Source organism: Triticum urartu, chromosome 1 (assembly GCF_003073215.2).
Source record: "Triticum urartu cultivar G1812 chromosome 1, Tu2.1, whole genome shotgun sequence".
Taxonomy (NCBI): domain Eukaryota; kingdom Viridiplantae; phylum Streptophyta; class Magnoliopsida; order Poales; family Poaceae; genus Triticum; species Triticum urartu.
Window position 1 is genome coordinate 525,963,929 of NC_053022.1, and position 16,819 is coordinate 525,980,747.

The 16,819-nt window shown below is 45.0% G+C and overlaps 1 protein-coding gene across 1 annotated transcript; it reads left to right on the forward strand.

The window, feature by feature from the left end:
• Positions 1 to 2,062: 2,062 nt before the first annotated feature.
• LOC125533050 (putative leucine-rich repeat receptor-like protein kinase At2g19210) lies at positions 2,063 to 7,269 on the forward strand. Its single transcript, XM_048696845.1, has 12 exons — positions 2,063 to 2,153; positions 2,232 to 2,790; positions 3,072 to 3,565; positions 4,743 to 4,881; positions 4,999 to 5,070; positions 5,165 to 5,236; positions 5,315 to 5,395; positions 5,480 to 5,647; positions 5,709 to 5,937; positions 6,128 to 6,254; positions 6,435 to 6,506; positions 6,602 to 7,269. Exons 1-12 carry the CDS (start codon positions 2,063 to 2,065, stop codon positions 7,267 to 7,269), a joined length of 2,772 nt encoding a protein of 923 aa, XP_048552802.1.
• The last annotated feature ends 9,550 nt before the right edge of the window (positions 7,270 to 16,819 follow it).

Below are 16,819 nucleotides of genomic sequence, written 5' to 3' on the forward strand. Positions count from 1 at the left end.
ACACAAGCCACATGAGAGAAGCTCAGAAGGTCGCTTTATGCCTGAGTTGAGAGGTCAGAGTCACAGATGCCTGTGCCGATGGCATCTACAAACTCTTCATCGCCAGTTCCAGAGTAGAGAACAAAGCTGGGGAATGACGGCATGGTCATGTCCCTGCATCACAGCATGCTCAGATGTCGGTCAACAGTCAACTTCTCAACATGCATTGTTTTCCAAAGCTGAAAATATAGTGCCTAGTGGGCACTACTTACTTTAGGTATGGGAGAGTCATGTACTTCAGCAATTCTGGATTCATGCTTGTGAATGATTTCCATTCGTCGGGATCTATCCTCGCGTGGCCGTTCAGGTCTGCCTCTTTGAACGTTTGTCGGATACAAATTAACATGCATGCATAGTGTTAACGCTTGTTGCACATGTGATCAACCATCTGTTTGATAGCATCACCTATATCTATATCTATATCAATATAAAAAGACCCAGTGAGGCAGATCCAACAGATCTCGGCCATCCATTAGCGTTAATCCGACAGTCTTTATTGTCCTAATGATGACAACCAAACACGTTTAGTGCTAAATGCGTTTACTGCTAATCAATTCTTTCTATCCCCGATCCCCTTCCTTACACATCCTTTCACACGAAAGGAAATTGCCACAACGAACCGTCGTGCGATCCCCTCCTTACGTACCCTTTCACACGAAAGGAAAACTCCCATAGCGAACCGTCGTGCGATCCCCTTCCTTACGTACCCTTTCACACGAAAGGAAACTGCCACAACGAACCGCCCCACAACGCCATCCCATCACCTCGCTTCAGCGATGCATGCCGCCCCCATCGCCTCGACCCACAGCAGCTTCAAGGACACCGCCCCTCACATCTCCGTGCCGCCTCTACCCATCGCCTTTGCGTGGCCTAGGCCGTAGCGACGCCGCCGCAACTTCAAGGACGCGGTTGCCGGGGACGCCGCCTAGACCGCTTGGCTGACCGGTGGGGGTGCATCGAAGGCGCCACCTGGACCGCTCATCGCCGTCGGACCTGTCAGGGACACCGCATGGCCGTCCGCTGGCTTCGGGCCGTCGGACCATCATGGACACTGCCTGGACCGCCTGCCCGCCCCTCTCCGTCGGGCCTAGGTCGCCAGCACCGCCATCAGGGTACACGCCGCCGTCAAACACGCAGTCGCCTGGGCAGAGGTCTTTCATCTCTGCTTTCTTCATTTCTTCCGGAGAAGATTGATTCACGTTTCACTGAACAGAAAAGCAACCTATATGCACTAAAAATTGAACCCAAATCAGGCTTCGTAAAACCGAATCAAAAGCAGCCTCGTGTGCACACATTCAACAGTTATTAAGCTTCATTACCAACGTGCGCTATGAAACAACTAGGTTACACAATGATATGGAACTTTTGGTAGCACCTGGGTAGCAGATCAGGTGTGCTGATTTCAATGAATTGTGCTTAGATTTTTGGATCTCTCTTTTAGCGGTGTGAGGACAAGCTGTATGTGCGTCATCACCTCGCTTCAGCGACCTGGGGTGCTGCGGTTGGCTCAACGCAAAATGAAAAGTCGTGCACCCAGCAAGAGAGGACACATTGACCAGGTTGGAGAAATTAAAGTCAAACCTTGGACGGACGGTTTGCCATAGCACTAAGCAGGTCGTGGGTACCACAAAGAGGAGACGAGAGAATTAAGGTTTGTGCCACTGGTGAGAGCGCGACCCACCGTAGTAGACGCTTCCAAGTGTTTAACATTACTGTACTATATACAGAGGTGAAGCGAGGTGGTTAAGCATGACGGTGTTTCATGCGATCATTAGGCTAATTAAGCTAGTACTAGTAACAGTCAGACAGAGTTGGCTTTCCATCGGAAAACAAAAGACAGTCGGTTCTCTTTCTATCTGGATTAAAGGCTGGACGTGTTGTCTTTGTCTATTCTTTTGACAAATGAGAGTTGAGGCTGCGCATGTACATGGACGCATGGATGGAGGGTCGCACATATAAATACCATGTTGCTCATTAGCTACTTGCAAGTGCATATTGGAGCCATCAACGCCGCGCGCGGACAATGGCGACCACGCCGTGGCTGCTGCTTCTCTGCCTCGCCGCCGCCGCCTCGAGCGGGGCGCTTCAAGCTCGTGCCCAGCCTGACAACAAAGGTATGTATGCCTGTCCCCGAAAAGATAAACTCTTGTACAATTGCAAACTTCACCTTCTATCAACTCTATCCATTGCAGGTTTCATAAGCATAGACTGCGGATTTCCGGGGACAACGAGCTACATAGACAGCACAACCGAGCTCTCCTACGCCCCGGACGCCGCCTTCACCGACACCGGCTCGAGCCACAACATCTCGGTGGAGTACATGAAGCCGCAGTTGCTCCTCTCCAAGCGCTACCACGACCTGCGCAGCTTCCCCGACGGCACGCGCAACTGCTATACGCTCCGGTCCCTGGTGCCCGGGCTCAAGTACCTCCTCCGCGCCACCTTCTTCTACGGAAACTACGACGGGCTCGACAGGATTCCCATATTTGACCTCCACATCGGGGTCAACTTCTGGAGGGTGGTGAACATCACAAATATGGGATACGCGCTGCAACTGGAGGCCCTCGTGGTCGTGCCGGACGACTTTGTGCAGGTTTGCCTGATAAACACCGGCGCCGGGACGCCGTTCATCTCCGGGCTTGACCTGAGGCCGCTCAAGAAGACGATGTACCCGCAGGTGACCGCAACGCAGGGCCTGGTGCTGATGACTAGGCTCAACTTCGGCCCGAGAGACGATTCTACCTTTGTCAGGTTAGTCATTCTATTTGAATGCAAGAAGCTCACCAATTTAGAGCATATTCAGTTGTGCCCTAAGCATTGTACATCTAAGTCCTAAGGTCATTGATTTTACACGAAGGTTTGTGTGTGTGGGTATTCTTTTCTTCTTCTCTTTATGTTTACTCAAATGTGCTATAACTAAATAGTCAGAAAGTGTGAAAATTCTACAGTATTCCTGACGGGGAACCTTCGACTTATGGTAACCCAATCTGATTCAGATATCATAGTAATAAGCAACAAACGAAATTGATCAGGTACCCTGATGATCCATACGATCGAATCTGGACCCCATGGATCAACACTAAAATCTGGACCGTGATATCAACAAAGAAGAGGGTGCAGAGCATAGACAACGACGTCTTCGAGGCGCCGACAGCGGTCATGCAGACGGCTATTAGGCCGCGAGACGTCACCAAGAACATAGAGTTCTCTTGGGACCCGGAGCCCCAGCCCAACGACCCCTCGCCAGGGTACATCGCCATCATGCACTTCTCCGAGCTGCAGATACTCCCCATTAACGCCGTTCGACAATTCTACGTCAACCTCAACAGCGAGTTGTGGTACCCGAGCGGCTTCACGCCGACCTACCTCTACATCGGCGCCACCTACAACAACCTCCCCTCCAGGCATAACCGCTATAACGTCTCCATCAACGCCACCAGCAACTCGACGCTGCCGCCGATCATCAATGGTGTGGAGATTTTCTCCGTCATCTCCACCACCAACCTTAGCACGTACTCACAGGACGGTACGTCTATTTTCACATTTAACAATAACAGGTGCACCACTAAAAAATATATTATTTTTACAATGTTCACAGAAAATCTATATAGCATGTTATGAAATTGCGAATCAAATTTGATGGCCACATCAAGGAACAACAAGCACAAATTCACAGCTGGTAGTAATATGCAATAATATGCCGCCTCTGATGTAGATTTTGTTTCAAAACCATGTACAATGAGTCTCACCCGTGACAGTCTTTTTCAGGTGTTTAGGTTGAGCAGTTGTACAGTACTAGGAAATTTTATGACTACAAGAAATGTAATCATGTCTTTCATGCACTAGTGCCTAGTTAAAATGTTCAACGAGCATGGGTACTTATAAACCTACTTCTTAAGACTTCGCAAAAATCATACTACTAAATTTCAAAAAATATAAAAAAATCACGCAAGTAGGATGAATCAGGTACACCTACGAACATGTGTGAAAATCTGAAAATGGAAAAGGCTACAACACAAATTGTATAGTTGCTTTCTCATTTTCTGTTTTTCACACACGTTGCAAGTAGTTACAACTTTTTCTGAAAATTCACAATGATAACTTTGTATCCAATATATCTACCTATGTATGAGTGTGCCCCCCCCCCCCCCCCCCCCCCCCCCCCCCCCCCCCCCCCGCCACCCCGCGCGCGTGTGTTTGTGTGATTAATGTATTGAGGTTTCGTGGCACAATATAATCCCAAATATTATTGAAACCATCAATTGTGCTCTTGACATACTCTCTTTTTCAATTTTTTTTATGATTTTGCACCCTTCGTAAACATCCACAATATACTCATATACTAATGATCAAATTCATTTTCAAATTTCATGTTTGGTGAAAATAACAATTTGTTTCCAGGCATTGCAAATAAAAAATTCAAGTACTTTTTCAAAAGAATATTTGCTATTTTAGTTCCCAATTTTTGTTTTTCCACCCATATCGCAAATGGATGGAATTTTCCAACAAAATTATTGGCACATACTCACTCTAATATCTGCACACCATATGTTCTTTAAAGCTTTCTATTCTACAATGAAGGGAGCATGTGCTCTGCACAGAAGAAATTCACACCCCATATAACAACACGACATACACAAATGAGTTGTGGTTGATGCTTAGTCAAATCATGTGTGGTACTAAAAACTTGCATGAATCAACAGTATCTGCTATCATGGCGATAAAGACAAAGTATCAGGTGCAGAAGAACTGGATGGGTGATCCGTGCATTCCAAAGACTATGGCCTGGGAAAGGTTGACGTGCGGTTATGAGGTCACAACCCCCCATAGGATCAAAGCCGTGTAAGTATTTTAGATTTGAGCATCATAATTAAATTCACTTCAACATGAAAATACCTAATGGAATATCATGTAAAACTCGATAATGATACTCATCCGGCGGAGGTTCGCTTTATGTAGAGATTTATCAGTCACCGGTCTCAGTGGTGATATAACATCTTCTTTCATAAATCTCAAGGCTCTCCAGTACTTGTAAGTTGATTTTCTATAATGTTTTTAAGATTCGTCATGGTTCCTTTTTGCACCAAAAAATGGCGAAAGGTAATCTTGGCCCACATTTTTTTAGGAATCTGTCAAACAACAAATTGACAGGCTCAATTCCAGATGCCCTTTCACAATTACCTTCATTGACGATTATGTAAGTCCTGCAACTTCTGACAATTAATTTTGCACCCAAGATATTAATTCAACTCCTGCAAATTTTCTTTTTCGTTAGAGATTTGTCAGGTAATCAGCTCAGTGGTTCAATTCCCCCTGGACTTCTCAAAAGAGTTCAAGATGGCTCCCTCAATTTTAGGTCAGCTTCCATGTTCTTCTAGTTCCATCACATATAATACTAGATAAATTGGATGGAACATTTTCATTTCATATTTTTTGGTAGATATGAGAACAATCCAAACATTTGCGCAAGTGACAATTCATGCCAGTCGGCGCCTAAAAGGAACAACAAGCTGGCTATCTATATTGTTGTCCCTCTACTTGTGGTTGTGGTGATGGTATCATTAGCAATAGTGATCTTTTTCTTGGTAAGACGAAGACAACAAGGTGAGGCATCAACATAAGTGTGCATAACAATTATCTAGTCCATGAACACTATTGATGCTGCCATTTGTCAACTATATGCTAGTAAATGGTGACCGTGGGGGCTGTTCATTGCAACTTGAGAACCGTCGGTTCACCTACAAACAACTTGATATGATAACAAAGGGATTCAAGAGGATTCTTGGCCGGGGAGGTTTCGGGATTGTCTATCATGGCTTCCTAGAAGATGACACTGAGGTGGCCGTGAAATTGCGATCTCGTACTTCTAAGCAAGGTGTCAATGTGTTCCTCGCAGAGGTAGGATCTCATTGACTTCAGTTGGTGAGGGTTTTTTGAATGTGCGTGAGTCTTACACGTCACTACATTAAGACATTCAAGAGTTTAAGTCAATCATAATGCCTAGCCATTAGCCACACCTAGTGCACATGCAACAAAAAACTAAGCATTTTTTGATCTTGGATTTGGTGGGATATGAACATTTGTGCAGGCTCAGATTTTGACGCAGATTCACCATAAGAATCTTGTCACCATGATTGGCTATTGTAAGGATGGAAAAGACATGGCACTTGTGTACGAGTACATGTCAGAAGGAACACTACAAGAGCATATTATAGGTAATATGTACATAATGTAAATTGTTTAGCCGTGTGGTTTCAAATTGGTACCAACAAAGTGATTGCTACTATACCGTGACCTATCACTTCAAAGTACTATCTGGCGGAATGTTCACAATTGATCCATAGAATCATCGCATGTCTGATGTTGGGAAATTCAAAATGCCCATATATTTGCAGGAAGAGACGATAATGGAGAAGGTTTACTGGATTGGAGACAGAGACTTCGAATTGCACTTGAATCTGCCAAAGGTACTAGCTTTGAATACAATGCCCCTTTTTCTTCTATATGTTTGTATTTCCAAAAAGTTTAGGGAGGGATGCTTTGTTGATGTTGTGATGTGCAGGGCTTGAGTACTTACACACCGGGTGCAGCCCGCCTCTCATCCACATGGACGTGAAGCCCACAAATATCCTCCTAAATGCAAGTCTGGAGGCCAAGATTGCCGACTTCGGCATGTCTAAGGCCTTCAAACATGACAAGGACACACATGTATCCACAAACACACTCGTTGGTACCTACGGATACGTTGATCCAGAGTACCTGGCAACAATGCAACCAACTACAAAGAGTGATGTGTACAGTTTCGGTGTCGTGTTGCTGGAGTTAGTCACCGGAAGACCAGCTATACTGCCAGAGTCTCCGATGCCCATCAGCATCATCCATTGGGTGAGGTCCCAGCTAGCTGAGGGCAACATTGAGAGCGTGGTGGATGCGTGCATGCATGGTTGTTATGATGTGAACAGTGTGTGGAAGGTGGCAAACATCGCTCTGGAGTGCACCACACAGGTGTCGGTGGAACGTCCCACCATCAACGACGTGGTGGTGCAGCTCCAAGAGTGCCTTAAGCTCGAGGATTGCTATGCAAGGAGTGATATGAGTGGCGGCTTGTACATCGGCAGTGGCAGCCATGACCCAAACTTGAATAATGAATCTCAGGACAGTGTCACATCAGAGATGGAGTATGTGTCTAGAAGGATGGCAACAAGGACCACCGATCCTGTTGCACGTTGAAGACTCGTTCATTTGGTTGAAAGAAGTCACAATTGCCCTTTTGTGTCATTGAAGGGAACTCTGTGTGCTTTAATATGTCCTTATTTACCAACACGCAAATGGGAAATGTTCAGATATTTGAAAACCCAAGTATGATGTGTTTTTGAGGGTTTGTGCTACTTAATATATGGCCTTTGGCCTTTTTGCAAAAGAAAGTATGCTTAATTCTTAATTCTTTTGAAATACATGGGTATCTAAGACTATGTACTCTTCCCTAGGTCTCTCTATTGACTTCTATTTCCATGGGAACTTTGTACTCTTCTTCCAAAAATTGATTTCAGTGTGCTAATGTTTGTATTCACTTGAAATTGGTAATTGGCCTCCTGACACCAGCTTCAATTGCCTCCATCCATTTTTTCCGATCCGTATGTAGATTTTTGCCGAGAAGATACATATTAGTTAGTGCGGAAAACAAAAACAAAAACAAATGCTCTAAAACCCCTTTATTGGGGCACTAGATTTTCTTTGTTACACCAAACAACCGCACATGTCCTTCTTCACAAAAAATTGCAAATGGATAGAACACACAAACATGTCACTATAAAAAAAATCCATATTTTTATTTTTGTTCAATATTATTTCAGATTTCAGTATTCATGCGGGAACATATTAGCTTGAGCTCATGTACAACGAATTTCCATACAATATATGGATCGCTTCTCTTTAGCTTAACCTTATTGGAAAACGGGGTGGAGGTCAATGTCTACCTAGGAGGAGGTGAGCTATGGTGGTCGAGGTCCACATGAGAGGAAGCGAGCTACGATGGCCGAGGCCGACATGGGAGGAAGTGATCTGGTGTTCATGTTGGACAATAGGAGACGGGGCTCGAGGTTGATCAATGCGATAGTGAGGTGGGGTGGCTGGTTTCAACAAGGTCGATCTGCTTGCTTTGACGCTCTGTGGACTATAGGAGATAGACAACATGGTCGAGGGCGAGGCCATGGTGGGAACAGAGAAGGGGACGAGAGGAAGTGTCAGAGGGATGTGGGAGGCAATGGCTAGGGTGGCTAGATGGAAGGCCGCACGAGTAAAATCCTAGGTACTTATCGCAGGGAGAGAGAGAGAGTCAAGGTGGCAGAGAGAATCATTGTGTTACTTTCCAGCTATGCATGCACTACACACACGATATTTCTCAATCTCCAAGAGCAACAAGATCCACCAAGGAAATAAGGAAGGATGGACTTTTTCTTTGGTGGAAGTATAGATTAGGCACTTCTTTTTCACTCCTCAAAAGATCAACAATTTGAGTGGAAGGAAAGCGAGTTCTCAAAGAAAATTGAGTTAGAATCAATGGAGGAGAGAGAGCAGAGTCGTCACCTTGTTTCACACGGAAGAAGGGGGGCTTTTATAAGTGGCCCCAAATCCCAACCATTATGTGCATAATCTATGCACCCAGGAGGGTCCGGATCCCAAAGGCTCCGAGCAGATTCTGGACTAACCACAAGGGTTGCATACAAGTATGCAACTATTTGCCCCGGACGATCGAGGTATGTTTCGGAATACACAGAGAATTTGCATCGATAAGCAAACCTTCTGGTTGCCCCAAATGCTGGCCGGACGGGGCGGACCTCAGAGGGTCAAGGTTGCCCCTAAGGCTCCGTGTAGTCTTTTCATGTGAATAAAAATCACAACTTCACGGCTCTCTCTCAAGTAACGGGGATGTTTTATGGGTCCATTTTAGTCCGTTTACGTGCAGTTGATTTCCACAATACCTCTAAGTTGCACGCCTGCATCCTCTTAATAGTGCGGCTGTCGTAATGACTCAAGTAAATCACAAAGGCCATCATGAAAACCTTTCTTTTTTGAAATGGAGATGGGGCATCAACCATCCATGCTTCTGTTTGGAATGCGACGACTTTGTTTATAGACCAAAGGAGAGGACGACAAATTCCTTCTAGAAGCATGGCAAATTCTAACAAAAAAATTGAAGTAAGCGAAGTTGCCATGCTTACTAAAGAAGAGTTAGTTACACTGGTGATGCTAGAACTTGACGCAAACAGTCACTTCGGTGCTAGAAGTTGCAGCATACATCGAAGTGGTGCAAAAACTTACACGGTCATGCAAATACAGTGCTAATTATGGTTGGATACAGAATCGACGATGATTAGGCGCGCCAACGTGGCATGGGGACAGTGGCGGAGGCAGACGGTGGACAGGGTGGGCCGCGGCCCACCCTGAGATTCTGGTTTGGTCCATATACTATAGGGGAATAGAGATGGGCCAGGGAAAAATTTAATAAAGAGCCCAACAAGAACTCGCACTCGTTCCGCGACCCGCGCGCAAACCTCTCGCGTCAGCGATTCCCCTCTGCCCGGTGTCGCCGCCAGCCGCCAAGCTACCTGCCTCACTGACCACCCGTCGTCGTCGAACGTCAAGAAGGCCAGGAGCCACCACGGGTCAGCCAGCCTCGCCCGGCCAAGTACCAATAGCGGCACCACCGCGCTATGCACTCGACATGCGGCAGCAGCTAGCAGCCCTACTCAGCGTCTGACAGAAGTATTGAGACGTGCACAGTCCAGCCGTCCAGCATGTTATCTTCAGTACGCACTTCCCCATCCCTACACCCAATTTCTAGTTAAATCAATACTATTAACTAGGATGTGCTGTGTTGAGTTAAAAAAGGCACTGTATGGCATATTTGTTGTTAAAAAATCCAGACCAATCCCTGTTTGCATAGCATACTTATTGTAAAAAAAAATATAGATGAACCATCCTGTTTCAAAATCCTAGCTCCGCCACTGCATGGGAATCGCCGTTAGCGAGAGACGAGGAGTTGCCCGTTCTTTTGTGAAAACCCAGCTTGACAATTTCTCTCACACAAAATCTCCTTTTCTACAACAAACCCCCTCAATATTTTCTCTCTCACAAAAAGCCCTTGTTTTATTCATAAAAACTCATGATATTTTCTCTCTCACAAAAGAGCCCTGGCCCACCTGCCAGCGACCTCGGGACTCAAACCACATACCTGCAGACTGCAGAAACGGGTGCGTAGCCACCCCAGCCATCGCCATTTGTGGTTGAATGTGGATAGGAAATCTCTATATCCTTTGTAGGGAATAATAGTTTTAATCAAAATGAAAAAAAATACAGCCTAGGGAATTGAGCCGGCGACCTCATGCGAACTTGCACCTCTGCCTGCCAATACAAAGAAGAAGATATAATGTATAAATAGGATAACTAAACTTTCTGTTTGCAAACTGTAGTCATATCTTATAAATTTTTTAAAATAATTATATAAAAAATATGTACAAGTAATTTAAAAAGTTATTTTATATTTAAATAAATGATGATATAAGTTTGAAAATGTTCACGATTTAAATACTCATGTTTTTATAAAAAATAGGTTACATTAAGAAGCTGATGTAATAAATTTTGTGTATTTTCGAAAAAATATAAAATATAAATAAAATTAAATATAAAATATAAATATGTATGAAAAATATATGAGTGAAAAATTATATGCGAGCATAGTGTGCCCCTAGACTGCAGATCTTCAAATTAATATTATTTAAGTTATGCACACTTTTTTCATTATATGAAGATGTTTTGTAATGATATGTGATTTAAAAAAAACAAGCACATTTCCCTAACTTAATTTATTTGTATGTATTATTTATAACATGAAATATCCTAACTTGATTGTTTTTACTGTGATTATTAATTTTAAAATTTCTAAAAAAGTCTAACTTGTGGAAATGGGCCGCACTGACTGTAGTCAATTATTATATTTCATAATTAATTATATGGTTATAACTATAATTAATAATTGAATATTTAATGAAATTATACTATCAATTTTTAAATTTAATTAATTTATTTTTATGTATACTCTTTTTAACATATGATTATAGTTTGGATACAAATAGTTTGACTCTTTACACATGATATCTTCTTCGTTGGAGCGGTAGGCAGCGGTGCAACCTCGCATGATGTCTCCTGTTTGATACCCTCAATCGTCTTTTTTCATTTTGATTATTCACTCCAACGATATATAGATTTCCTATCCTCAATTAACCACAGATGGCAACGGCTTGGTTGGCTATACACCTGCTCGTGCAGTCCGTGGGTCTGTGGTTCTAGTCCCCATACAGACAATGTATAGGTCTTCCTTATACTCCCTACGTCTGAAAAAGCTTGTCTCAAACTTATTCATCAAATTGATGTATCTAGCACTAACTTGGTGATAGATACATTTATTTTAGGGACAAAATTTTTCGAACGGAGGGAGTAATTTTTAAGGTCGCTGGTAGGTGGGCCAGGACTCTTATGTGAGAGAACAAAATGATGAGGGGTTTTCCAAAAAATATGGGTTTTTTGTGAGAGAGAAAATATTGAGGGGGTTTTTCAAAAAAACAGGGGCTTTTTTGAGAATTTTTCTCAAGTTTTTTTTAATAAAAAACAGGCCACACGCCCCGTCTCTCGCTGACAGCGGGCCCCAGGCCACACTGGCGCGCCTAGTCAGTGCCGATTTTCGTATCTAACCGTGATTAGCACTGCGTTTGCACAATAGAGCCAAATTTTTGCAGCACTTCAAAGTATGCCGCAATTTCTAGCACTAAAGTGATCGTTTGCGTCAAGTTATAGCACCACCAGTGTAATTGACTCGCTAAAGAAATTTGCCATCCATGGACAACACAAATTGCCATAAAACCGTTCGCATTTGCCATGCCTTCCAACGAATGTTCGCTGGTTACGATAGTTCTATGTAATTTATCGCAATAGCTATATGTAATTTGACTGAATTTGCAATTTATACATGTCGATTTTGTGGAAATAGGAATGGCTGAAGGAGAAAAAAAGCTAGAGGAAGAAGAAATAAGGACTACTGTTGCATCTTAATCTAATAACTCGAAAAAACTACTTAGGTATGTATAGCTGGTCCCATAATTATCATTATTTCGCTGGCTTTTAAGCGGCCTAATACTCCATCCGTTTCTTTTCAATTGGCATATAATTTTTTTCTACCAAAAAAAATCGTAAAGTTTGATCAATTTTAAAGAAAAAATATCAACATTCATAATACGAATATTATTAGATGCATCATGAAATTAATTTTCATACTATATAAATTTAATATTATAGATATTGATATTTTTAAGATAAATTTGGTCAAACTTTGTGTAGTTTGATTTTAAATAAATTTTATACGCGGGTAAAAAGAAACGGAGGTTGCGCGTGAGCTCAGAGCAGGAGGATGAAAAGCATCGGGGTATAATTTTTGGCGCGAAAAAATGGCGCGGGTATTCTTTTGGCGTTAACGCGAAACGATTTTGGCGTGAGCCTTGCTATGATATGGGCGCCAAAAGTCGCGAGAAATCCCCTTCCAACAACAGAGAGCGGAGGCGACACCATCGATCCCCAATCCAGGAGGCGAGGGAGGAAGAGATGGAGCCATGGCAGAGAAGCGAGGGCGCCAGCGTCAAGAAGACAAGGACCCCGCCGGCGCCGCCCGGGGCCTACACTGGCGCCGAGCTCCTCGGGGAAATACTCCGTCGCCTCCCCGACATGGCGTCACTCGCCAGCGCCGCCCTCGTCTGCAAGCGCTGGGGCCGCGTCGCTTCCGACCGCGCCGTCTTCCGCCGCTTCGGCTCCCTCCGCAGGCCCCCGCTCGTCGGCGTCATCCTCACCGACCTTGGCCGCGAGCGCTCCCCCCTCCACAACCCTGCTCTCCGCTTCGTCACGGCACACTACCGTCACCCCGACCAGGACCTCGCCGCAGCATTCGGCGATTTCTACTTCCAACGCCACCCCGAGATTAAAGCTGCCGACGAGTGGCGCCTCCGTGGCTGCGACGGCGGCCTCCTCCTCCTCTCCTGCGGCCGCCATGCGTCGAGGCTCGCCGTCTACGACCCTCTCGAGTGCACTGCCATCTTCTTCCAGCCATCCGAGCGCTGGCACACCGGCCGGTACGCCATCGTCGCCGACGAGGCCGACGCCTCGTTCCAGGTCATCGGCATAGATCTCTGGATCGAAGAAACCTTTGCCGTCTTCTCCTCCCGCACCGGCAAATGGGTCGTGCTTGACTCGTGACTCGTCGTTCCCATACTGGGGTTTCGCGTGGCCTCGCAGCGACGGTATGGCCGCCGGACGGTTCGCGTACTGGCGGTCGAACACCAAGAACTGGCATGAGGATGAAGAGAAGATATATGTGCTTGACACGAAAACCATGGTGTGGTCGGTTATAACCGCGCCGTTCCCGGTTGGCAAGTCGTACTGCGTGGCGGACATGGCGGAGCACGGCGGGCTGTGCATCGTGTCCAGCAGGGAGCAAAGCGTGCTGCTCTGGGTTCGTGATATCAGTGGTGGATGGGTGGTCAAGAAGGAGGTCTCCTTGCTAAATCAGTTCGGGTTCTTGAAGAGGATTCGTCGCGACGAATGGATGAAGAGGCTGCGCATCCTCGCAATGAAAGCCGGCTATGTCTACATGGAGTTCTGGTCCATAAGGAAGTCTGAATCCTATATTCTTGTGCTCAATCTGAACACCGTCCAGCTGCAACAATTCTTTCGCAACAATGCGGATGAGCGCTACAGAGGTGCTGCTTTTCCATTCTTTCTGCGGTTGTCACCACTGCCTGCCGCAGATGATGACAAGGAGCTTCAAGATGCTTGATAGCATGGAGTAGGTAATCTCCTATTTGATCTGTTTGCTAGATTCATCTCTCTTGCTTCTACTTTGATCGATCTAGCAATTGTTACCGGTGCAAATTGCTCACCAAGCCACTTGGATCTGTTAGATTTATTGCCCACGTTCCTAAATTCATAGAGTTTAACGGATTTCTAATTTGTTAGTACTATAAATAGTTGTATAATGCACGTTTTGTCCAGTTTCATTTACTTCAACCAGTTTCCCAGATTATTTTTCTAGAACTCCCAATCTTGTAACCTTTGTCGCTTTAACTGTGACTTGCTTCCTTAAATTAATGCACCCATGTTTTCACTGTAAAAAATGTCCCCTGTTTTCCAGATTATTTTTCTAGAACTCATGATCATGTGTAGAACTGTAGAAGTAGTTGATCTGTCTCCAGAAGCTGTTGATTCATTGTGTCTTGTTTGCCCAGATGATTCGATCAGTGTTAGCTCATCTTTGTTTATTAGCACTAGTAGAAAAAGGACCATTTGTCCCGGTTCATAAGGGCCTTTAGTCCCGATTCTGGAACCTGGACTAAAGGGTCATTACTAAAGCCCCCCTCCCCCTTTAGTCCCGGTTCAACCGGGACTAAAGGCCCTCCACATGGCCGCTGCGTGGAGGTCCACCTTTAGTCCCGGTTGGTAACACTAACCGGTACTAAAGGAAATTTTATGATTTTTTTTGAATTTTTTTAAAGTTTTTTTTGAATTTTTTCCCGAATTTTCAAATTTCTGAATTATTTTAATCTCTAATCTCTAATCACCCCTCATCACTACTCAATTTAACCTCTAATATCTAATCACCCCTCATCATTCCAAATCATCTAATTTCCCGGACGGTCACCCATCCTCTCACTAGCCCAGCCTGGACATGCTTAACTTCCGGGTTCTATTCTTCCTCGTTTCCAAGTCTGCACTTGTTGTTTTCCTGACAATAGTAAGATGTCAATCCTATTAACCCTTAGGAGTTTAGCTTGAGCATGAAGTCACACATTTCATTGTTTGAGTTTAAAACTACCATTCTAAAAAACAATAATTATTTAGTAACACTAATATTTCTTGAATAAGTAGTTTGACCATTGTTTGACCACATTTTGACCAGATTTGACCAAAATTCAAAAAAACTGAAATAATTATTTAGTAACACTAATATTCTTGAATAATTATTTAGTAACACTAATACTTCTTGAATAAGTAGTTTGACCAGATTTAACAAAAAATAAAAAAAACTGAAATTTGAGCATAACTGAGGATTCTAAAAATTTGCAAACAGGCCGTAGGCTGTCAAAATCGGATGCGGATTTTCGTGTTGAACATTTTGATATATTATATGTTTTTTTTTCTGACATCGTATGCAAAAGTTATAGCCGTTTTACATTTTCCCTACGCTTTTTGCAAAGCATATCCAAATTTAAGTTTTTAAATTTTCCTAACTAGTGGATGTAGTAACATAACTACATCTCGAAGGATTTTAACTTTTGAAGTTTTTATCATTTTCTTTTGCTTTTTACAAAACTGAAAAGCCGATACACGCCGGGGGGGGGGGGGGGGGGGGTAGAATTTGAAAATTGCACCATTAGTACCGGTTCGTGGCACCTTACCTTTAGTACCGGTTGGTGCCACGAACCGGTACTAATGCCTCAACCCCATTTGTCCCAGTTGGTGGCTCGAACCGGGACTAAATGTCTAACTTAACCTTTAGTACTGGTTCGTGCCACGAACCAGTACTAATGGGCATCGCACCCTTTAGTCCCGGTTCGTGGCACCAACCGGGACTAAAGTGTTGGGGATCGTAGCAGAAATTTAAAATTTTCTACGCATCACCAAGATCAATCTATGGAGTCATCTAGCAACGAGATAGAGGGAGTGCATCTTCATACCCTTGAAGATCGCTAAGCGGAAGCGTTCAAGAGAACGGGGTTGATGGAGTCGTACTCGTCGTGATCCAAATCACCGATGATCCTAACGCCAAACGGACGGCACCTCCGCGTTCAACACACGTACGGAGTGGAGACGTCTCCTCCTTATTGATCCAGCAAGGGGAAGGAGAAGTTGATGGAGATCCAGCAACACGACGGCGTGGTGGTTGAAGTAGCGGGATCCCGGCAGGGCTTCGCCAAGCGCAAGCGGGGAGGAAGAGGTGTCACGGGAGGGAGGGAGGCGCCAGGGCTTAGGTTCTACTCCCCTCCCTCCCCTCCACTATATATAGGGGCCCTGGGGGGGCGTCGGCCCCTAGATATCCCATCTAATGGGAGGGGCAGCGGCCTAGGGGGTGGCTTGGCCCCCAAGCCAGGTGGAGGCGCCCCCACCTCTTTAGGGTTTCCAACCCTAGGCGCAAGGGAGGCCCAAGGGGGCGCACCAGCCCACCAGGGGCTGGTTCCCACGTCACTTCAGCCCATAGGGCCCTCCGGGACAGGTGGCCCCACCCGGTGGACCCCCGGGACCCTTCCGGTGGTCCCGGTACAATACCGGTGACCCCGAAACTCTCCCGGTGGCCAAAACTGGACCATTCCGGAACTCCTCGTGATGTCCGGGATCTCATCCGGGACTCCGAACAACTTTCGGTTAACTGCATACTAATATCTCTACAACTCTAGCGTCACCGAACCTTAAGTGTGTAGACCCTACGGGTTCGGGAGACACGTAGACATGACAGAGACAACTCTCAGGCCAATAACCAACAGCGGGATCTGGATACCCATGTTGGCTCCCACATGCTCCACGATGATCTCATTGGATGAACCACGATGTCGAGGATTCAATCAATTCCGTATACAATTCCCTTTGTCTACCGGTATAGTACTTGCCCGAGATTCGATCGTCGGTATCCTGATACCTTGTTCAATCTCGTTACCGGCAAGTCTCTTTACTCGTTCCGTAACAC